The 10000-nt window shown below is 31.7% G+C and overlaps 1 protein-coding gene across 1 annotated transcript in view; it reads right to left on the bottom strand.

Annotated features, from left to right (window-relative positions):
- Nucleotides 1–4308: 4308 nt before the first annotated feature.
- Nucleotides 4309–10000, bottom strand: part of LOC137623547 (agrin-like) — a 36312-nt gene continuing 30620 nt past the window's right edge. The window contains exons 15-18 of the mRNA XM_068354380.1: nucleotides 9097–9282; nucleotides 6190–6345; nucleotides 4790–4939; nucleotides 4309–4352 (exon numbers count right to left, since the gene is read on the bottom strand). Of these exons, the coding sequence (XP_068210481.1) occupies nucleotides 4309–4352; nucleotides 4790–4939; nucleotides 6190–6345; nucleotides 9097–9282 (536 nt within the window). The remainder of the gene's footprint in view (nucleotides 4353–4789; nucleotides 4940–6189; nucleotides 6346–9096; nucleotides 9283–10000) is intronic.

The raw sequence follows: 10000 nt of genomic DNA, 5'->3' as shown, positions 1-10000 counted from the left end.
GAAAAAAATAACTTTTATTTAATTAATATGAAAAAATTAAGTATCAATATAACTACTAATTTAATATGAAAGTATCTGCCATCGTGTAAAATTATCGTAAGCACTGAATATTATAAAATATATGCAATACGATATGAAAGAAAGTATGAGGCTAAATTATATTGTAGTCTACCATGATACATTTTCTACGATGATAGAAAATGATATTTAAAGAAAATGGTATTTTACTCTAAATCCTAAACCCACTAAAATTATCTCTCTCTCTCTCTCTCTCTCTCTCTCTCTCTCTCTCTCTCTCTCTCTCTCTCTCTCTCTCTCTCTCTCTCTCTCTCTCTCTCAATCTCTCTCTCTCTCAGCTTATATATATATATATGACTAAATTTACACAATTTTATCAGAATATATAGATTCTCGACGATTTTGTACTGAAAAAATTACTCATACGATTTTTATTGATTTTCATTTTAAAGTTTTAGTGAAAATTAACACACACACAAGGTCTTTCTCCATATTTATATATATATATATATATATATATATATGTGTGTGTGTGTGTGTATAAATATATATATATATATATATATATATATATATATATATATATATATATATATATATATATATGTGTGTGTGTGTGTGTATAAATATACATATATATATATATATATATATATATAAAATCCTATGTAAATATATATATATATATATATATATATATATATATATATTTATATATATATATATATATATATATATATATATATATTTATATATATATATATATATATATATATATATATATACATATATATATATATATATATATATATATACATATATATATATATTTATACATACATATATATATATATATATATATATATATATATATATATATATATATATATATATATATACATATACCAAAGGCACTTCCCCCAATTTTGGGGGTTAGCCGACATCAACAAATGAAACAAAACAAAAAGGGGACCTCTACTCTCTACGTTCCTTCAGCCTAACCAGGGACTCAACCGAGTTCAGCTGGTACTGCTAGGGTGCCACAGCCCAACCTCCCACATTATCCACTATAGATGAAGCTTCATAATGCTGAATCCCCTACTGCTGCTACCTCTGCGGTCATCTAAGGCACCGGAGGAAGCAGCAGGGCCTACCGGAACTGCGTCACAATCGCTCGCCATTCATTCCTATTTCTAGCACGCTCTCTTGCCTCTCTCACATCTATCCTCCTAATACCCAGAGCTTTCTTCACACCATCCATCCACCCAAACCTTGGCCTTCCACTTGTACTTCTCCCATCAACTCTTGCATTCATCACCTTTAGCAGACAACCATTTTCCATTCTCTCAACATGGCCAAACCACCTCAACACATTCATATCCACTCTAGCCGCTAACTCATTTCTTACACCCGTTCTCACCCTCACCACTTCGTTCCTAACCCTATCTACTCGAGATACACCAGCCATACTCCTTAGACACTTCATCTCAAACACATTCAATTTCTGTCTCTCCATCACTTTCATTCCCCACAACTCCGATTCATACATCACAGTTGGTACAATCACTTTCTCATATAGAACTCTCTTTACATTCATGCCCAACCCTCTATTTTTTACTACTCCCTTAACTGCCCCCAACACTTTGCAACCTTCATTCACTCTCTGACGTACATCTGCTTCCACTCCACCATTTGCTGCAATAACAGACCCCAAGTACTTAAACTGATCCACCTCCTCAAGTAACTCTCCATTCAACATGACATTCAACCTTGCACCACCTTCCCTTCTCGTACATCTCATAACCTTACTCTTACCCATATTAACTCTCAACTTCCTTCTCTCACACACCCTTCCAAATTCTGTCACTAGTCGGTCAAGCTTCTCTTCTGTGTCTGCAACCAGTACAGTATCATCCGCAAACAACAACTGATTTACCTCCCATTCATGGTCATTGTCGCCTACCAGTTTTAATCCTCGTCCAAGCACTCGAGCATTCACCTCTCTCCCCACTCCATCAACATACAAGTTAAACAACCACGGCGACATCACACATCCCTGTCTCAGCCCCACTCTCGCCGGAAACCAATCACTCACTTCATTTCCTATCCTAACACATGCTTTACTACCTTTGTAGAAACTTTTCACTGCTTGCAACAACCTTCCACCAACTCCATATAACCTCATCACATTCCACATTGCTTCCCTATCAACTCTATCATATGCTTTCTCCAGATCCATAAACACAACATACACCCCCTTACCTTTTGCTAAATATTTCTCGCATATCTGCCTAACTGTAAAAATCTGATTCATTCAACCCCTACCTCTTCTAAAACCACCCTGTACTTCCAAGATTGCATTCTCTGTTTTATCCTTAATCCTATTAATCATTACTCTACCATACACTTTTCCAACTACACTCAATAGGCCTATATATATATATATATATATATATATATATATATATATATATATATATATATATATGCATACATACATATATTAAAGACAAAGCTCTATGAAATATCCACAAGGCAAATGAAATTCCTAACAATCACTCTCTATTCTCCGTCAAAAACTTTACCACAATTAGTATCCTCATCTTCCCTAGAGCGCTTTCAACTGATAAAGTCTCCTTCCTGTAATTAGGAAACTCACTAATTAAAAGCTCTCTAAGTTTTGAATAACTTCTGCAGAGGGTCACCAAGTTATAAGTAAAGGCATATTTGCGGAAAAGAGCCCGTTAGTAATTAGCATAATTAATTAAAGGAAATTATTGAATTAACCAGTAATTTACATAATTAATTAGAGGACATTATTAAATTAACCAGTAATTAGCATAATTAATTAGAGGACATTATTAAATTAACCATTTCAGTATTTTTTATTTTGAAAACTTTATTATAGCTGTTTTTATTGGTATTTCGTAAAATATTTTGGTATAGTTTTTGTATATAAGTAGAAACTTATACATACATTATTAAATTAACCATGTCAGCATTCTTGATTTTGAAAACTTTGATAGAGCTGATGTTTTTATTGGTATTTCGTATAAGATTTTGGTTTAGTTTTTTTATATAAGTAGAAACTTATACATATAAAATGAAACACACATATACACATACTGGAACCTCAGTTTCTTGGATCCAGGTTCGATTTCCTGGCCGACCATAGGCTATTATCATGAAGTTGATTCTTCCCTTAGGGCTCTGATCCCAAGGCAGAGAGAACCTGATATTAAAAGGTATTTCTGTCTTATATGAATATATATATATATATATATATATATATATATATATATATATATGTATATATATATATTTACATATATATATGTATATGTATGTATAATATATGTATATATGTATAATATATATATATATATATATATATATATATATATGTATATATATATTTATATATATATAAATTTATATATATATATATATATATATGTATATATATATATTATACATATATACATATATTATACATACATATACATATATATATATATATAAATATATATATATATATACACACACACATATATATATATATATATATATATATATATATATATATATATATATATATATATATATATATACACCTTTCTGAATGAGGATACCTTAACACGGTAAAAGGGTTTATGTATCGCCTTATATAAAACTGTGATCAGCAAACCTGTACTAGTCAAGGCCACCCATACTAGGTTGGTTTTTTGTGAGCGATCAGACATAAGTTTCCCACCGTCACCAATCCACAGTGGCCAGCGTGGTGATGGAAATGGCCAAACCCAACTTTTTGTCCTACAGTGGACTAGAAAGTACTACAGTTGTTGTTGTTGTTGTTGTTATTCTTGTTGTTGTTGTTGTTGCTGTTGTGTTTGTTGTTGTTGTTGTTGTTGTTTTTCCTGTTGTGTTTGTTGTTGTTGTTGTTGTTGTTGATCTGATTATAATATATAACCAATTCACAATTATATACCAGGATATCATCGTGAATCTATTGGAAAATTGAAAATATTTAATTTTTTTTCCCAGGCTCTATAATATCAAACTTCAATTATTTCAAATTAATTTAATCCTTCTCACCTCATTTACCAGCAAAACTAATATAAACAATAGCTTATTTAATTCATCTGAGACCATAATCAAATATATAAGAATACATTTCATAGTATAATTAAGTTTTCATAAATAATAAGACATTAATTCATGTCTGAGAAGTTTTCATAAATAAACAATATTAATTCATATCTGAGATTAACTGAGATTACCTGAGATTACTTAGAGATTATTTTGAATAAACGACATTATTCTTCCCATGAAACCTGAAAAACAGAATAAATTCATATTATTAATTTTCATTCATTTATCATACATTTTACAAATGTAGATATGATTGGAGGAAGATTTATATAGTTAGTATGAATACATTTCAGTAGGGGATTCATCTTCTGAATGGTTTATAAGAGGATGATTATAATAATAATAATAATAATAATAATAATAATAATAATAATAATAATAATAATAATAATAATAATAGCACTCTAGTGGCAGTTTTGTATCTACTATTACTACTACTACCACATACTACTTCTACTACTACTACTACTACTATTATTATTATTATTATTATTATTATTATTATTATTATTATTATTATCATCATCACACCTTTCACAACATACAACCCTAAAAAATAATCTCCAATTCTCAAACCCATAAAATATCAGAAAAACTAAAATTATCAATTTGAACTTACCACACTCTCCATCAGAAACCTTCCTAATGGACGGGTTATTGCAAGAGGCCACTCCGAGATTGCAAGCATTGCCATACGTCCGTCCATCACTGCCACAGACGGGAACGTAGTTGGCTGGACAGATCTGAGGACAATTTGGTCTTTGCGAACCTGTGGTGATGGAAGAATAGGGGTGTTTGTATATACTGTCTGATTGTGTTAAACCCCCAGGCTATTTGGAACTTTCCAACCCTTAACCCCCAGGCTATTTGGAACTTTCCAACCCTTAACCCCCAGGCTATTTGGAACTTTCCAACCCTTAACCCCCAGGCTATTTGGAACTTTCCAACCCTTAACCCCCAGGCTATTTGGAACTTTCCAACCCTTAACCCCCAGGCTATTTGGAACTTTCCAACCCTTAACCCCCAGGCTATTTGGAACTTTCCAACCTTTAACCCCCAGGGGTTTTCTTTTTTTCAAGCACAATTTGCAATATATATTATTTAAATTGCTCTAACAGCCTCAATTTTCGTCATAGAGAGGTCAGGTTGGTCTAATTCTTTTGGAAAATGCCTGAAGTTTCTCATAAAGTCATCAAAAATATGCAAAAAAAATGTAAATAGCAGTTTTTTTAAAGGACGTTCCAGTACGGCCAAAAGGGTAAAGGAATGAGTTTTGTGAAACGTACCAGTACGTCCATTGGGGGTAAAAGGCATATATATACTTTAAAATATATTTATAAATATGTAGACTACATTATCTGGTGGATCAGGCATGTTACAGACCAGCGTCCGTGCAGATGCACATAAATATATGCATACACAAATATTAGGTGGCCAAGTGGTATGTCACTGTTCATGCAAGTTTCCTGGACCAGGGTTTGATTCCCGGCCGGTCAGAAGCTATTGTCTTTGTGTGATTTCGCCTGGGGATCTGATCCCGAGGTCATTGAGAGAATCCAGACATTAATACATAAAAAGTATATGGCTTATTTGAATATATATATATATATATATATATATATATATATATATATATATATATATATATACATATATATACATATATATACATAAGAGAGAGAGAGAGAGAGAGAGAGAGAGAGAGAGAGAGAGAGAGAGAGAGAGAGAGAGAGAGAGAGAGAGAGAGAGAGAGGACATGTCTAAGGGCTTTGTCATGCAGTGGACTAGAAACGGCTGATGAAGATGAGGATGATATATATATATATATATATATATATATATATATATATATATATATATATATATATATATAACAGATTCTTAGGATTACTAGTCAATTATTCCCTAATATTCATCTCTATCCTATAACCCTATTCTATACCAATCAAACAGATTTGCACATCATCAACAAAATCCAATAAATCAGTCCACAATCTCTTAAGGTAAACTACCACTCACTGCATTGATTGTCAGAGACCATCCTCAGGTCAGGGATGGAACAGGCAGCGTTGGAAAAGACACAATCGTTCTCGTAAGTCTGTCCGTTGGAACCACACACTGGGTCGTAGGTCGAGGGGCAAAAGAGGGTTTGTTTGCAGAGCGGGTTGGGGACACCTTTGGAAAGTAGAAGAACAGTTTTAGAAAGTAGAAAATCCACTTTAAAAAGTAGAAAAAGGGTTGGCGACACCTTTGGAAAGTAGAAGAACAGTTTTAGAAAGCAGAAAATCCACTTTAAAAAGTAGAAAAAGAGTTGGGGACACCTTTGGAAAGTAGAAGAATGCTTTTAGAAAGTAGAAAATCCACTTTAAAAAAGTAGAAAAGGGGTTGGGGACACCTTTGGAAAGTATTAGAACAGTTTAGAAAGTAAAAAATCCACTTTAAAAAGTAGAAAAAGGGTTGGGACACCTTTGGAAAGTAGAAGAGCAGTTTTAGAAAGTAGAAAATCTACTTTATAAAGTAGAAAAAAGGCTTTAAAAAGTAGGAAAAGACCTTTGGAAAGTAGAGGAACAGTTTTAGAAAGTAGAAAATCAACTTTATAAAGTAGAAAAAGAGGCTTTAAAAAGTAGAAAAAGACATTTAGGAAAGTAGAACACCTTTAGAAAGTAGAAAATCCACTTTATAAAGTAGAAAAAGAGGCTTTAAAAAGTAGAAAGAAAGGCTTGGAAAGTAGAAGAAGGCCTTTAGGAAAGTAGAAGAACACCTTTAGAAAGTAGAAAATCCACTTTTGAAAAAGTAGAAAAACACCTTTGGGAAAGTATAAGAACACTTTTAGAAAGAAGAAAATTAGCTTTATAAAGTAGAAAACCAGCTTTAAAAAGTAGAACACACTTACAAAGTAGAAAAACATCTTTATAAAGTAGCAAAACACCTATAAAAAGTAGCAAATCAGCTGAAAAAAGTAGAAAACGCCTTTAAAAAGTAGAACACATTAAAAGTAGAAAACACCTTAATAAAGTAGAAAAACAGCTTTAGAAAGTAGAAAACCGGCTTTAGAAAGGAGCAAAAGAGCTGTATAACACCTTCAAGAAATAGAAAAAAACAACTTTAGAAAGTAGAAAAGACATATTTAGAATGCATAAAAAGTCCTTTTTAAAAAAAAATCTTTAAAGAGAAAAAGAACACGTATAGAAAGTTAAAAAACTTTATAATGTAGATAATTACACCTTGGAAAATATAATACCATTATAAAGTAAAAAAAAATGTATAAAATAGAAATTAGACGTATTTTCATTTCAAAATCTAATTGATTTGTCCTTGGGTCATATTTAACATGTCCACCACATGTTGAAATTGGTTTAATATTTGTTGTGTAATGTTCACAAAAAAAAAAAAAATAAATAAATAAAAAAAAATAAACTAACATAATATTTGCCATTTAATTAACATTGTTATTATTTTCAAAGTACTGATGCGTACATGTATTTAAATGTACTTTATCCTTGGTTCATACGTAACATTACTACCAAGTTTAATCAAAATTAGTACACTAGTTTTTGTGTAAACTTTCAAACAAACAAATAAATAAACGACCATGGAATGAGTACATACCCTTCTTAAATCTTCGCTTTTGTCAAAGGCAACAAGATTCTTCATCTGAATTGAGTACAGATTCATCCTTGGGTTATACTCAACATGAATACCAAGTTTAACTAAAATTGGTACAGTAGTTTTTGTGCAAACTTTATAACAAACAAATAAATAAACGACCATGGAGAGAATACATACCCTTCTTAAATCGAAGATTTTGCTAAACGGCAACAAGATTCTACAACTGAATTTGGTACAGATTCATCCTTGGGTTATACTCAACGTGACTACCAAGTTTAATCAAAATTGGTACAGTAGTTTTTGTGCAAACTTTCTTACAAACAAATAAATAAACGACCATGAGGTGAATACATACCCTTCTTAAATCTTCGATTTTGACAAAGGCAACAAGATTCTACTACTGAATTTGGTACAAATTCCTCATTGGGTTATACTCAACATGAATACCAAGTTTAACTAAAATTGGTACAGTAGTTTTTGTGCAAACTTTCAAACAAACAAATAAATAAACGACCATGGAGTGAATACATACCATTCTTAAATCGAAGATTTTGCTAAAAGGCCACAACGTTTTACAACTGAATTGAGTAAAGATTCATCCTTGGGTCATGCGCAACAGGACAACCAAATTTAATCAAAATTGGTACAGTAGTTTCTGTGCAAACTTTCTTACAAACAAATATATAAACGACTATGGATTGAATATACACCCTTCTTAAATCTTCAATTTTGTCAAAGGCAACAAGGTTCTACAACTGAATTTGGTACAGATTCATCCCTGGGTTCTACTCAATATGAATACCAAGTTTAACTAAAATTGGTACACTAGTTTTTGTGCAAACTTTCAAACAAACAAATAAATAAACGACCATGGAGTGAATACATACCATTCTTAAATCGAAGACTTTGCTATAAGGCAACAACGTTTTACAACTGAATTGAGTAAAGATTCATCCTTGGGTTATACTCAACATGAATACCAAATTTAATCAAAATTGGTACAGTAGTTTTTGTGCAAACTTTCTTGCAAACAAATAAATAAACAACTATGGGATGAATACATAGTCTTCTTAAATCGAAGACTTTGCTAAAAGGCAAGAAGGTTCTACAACTAAATTTGGATGAAAAGGAGACTAGAAAATTATAGGAATGACTGAAAGACTAAATTTAGCAGGACGTCTTAAATGAAGATTTTTCCAAAAAGCAAGAAGGTTCTACAACTGAATTTGCATGAAAAATAGCCAAGAGAATCATATGAATGACTGAAATACTAAATTTAGCAGGACGTCTTTAGAAAAAGACTAAAATCCTACTCACCACATTCTCCACTGAAAAGCTGTTCAAGTCTAGGGTTGCTGCAGGCCGCGTTCCTGAAGTCACATTCGTTGCCGTACGTTTTTCCGTCGCTCCCACAGATGGGGCTGTAGTTAAGTGGGCAGATAGGGCTTGGTCTGCAGTTCGGGTTTCCATTTCCATTTCCATTTCCATTCCCATTTCCATTTCCTATAGAAATATAGAAAAGAAATATGAAAGTGATTTACTTCGACTGTTTGAAATCAGCATTTTGGATTTATATTTTCTTTTAATAATATAAAAAACAATGCTTAATTGTTGATGGTTTTCAATATGAAAATGTTTTCACTTTAACTGTTCGAGATCTGCATTTTGGATTTCTATTTCCTTTTTAATATATAGAGAAGAATAATTACTTTTTATAGTTTTCAATATGGATTTGTATATTTGATTTCTATTTCCTTTTAATAATATAGAAAAGAATGATTGATTAATTGTTAATGGTTAGGGAATTTGATATGCTGAAGATTTTTGTAAAGGGTAGAATTGATTTAATTGATTAAATATATATATATATATATATATATATATAGAGAGAGAGAGAGAGAGAGAGAGAGAGAGAGAGAGAGAGAGAGAGAATATGATAATTTTGGAGGGATAGATTAATGTGGATCAAGAGAGAGAGAGAGAGAGAGAGAGAGAGAGAGAGAAATATACTAATTTTGGAGGGATAGATTAATGTGGATCACGAGAGAGAGAGAGAGAGAGAGAGAGAGAGAGAGAGATATGGCAGTTGAATAAGATATAAAATCCTAAAAAACAAAAATTAAAAAAAGATTCCTAAATCTTCCTCACCACATTCCCCATCGGAGACTTTAGTGAGTGTGGGATCACTACAAACAGCGTTTTGAAAAACACATTCATTGGG

This window comes from Palaemon carinicauda, chromosome 30 (assembly GCF_036898095.1).
Source record: "Palaemon carinicauda isolate YSFRI2023 chromosome 30, ASM3689809v2, whole genome shotgun sequence".
In the NCBI taxonomy this organism is placed as follows: domain Eukaryota; kingdom Metazoa; phylum Arthropoda; class Malacostraca; order Decapoda; family Palaemonidae; genus Palaemon; species Palaemon carinicauda.
This window is presented reverse-complemented; position numbering and strand designations above follow the sequence as displayed.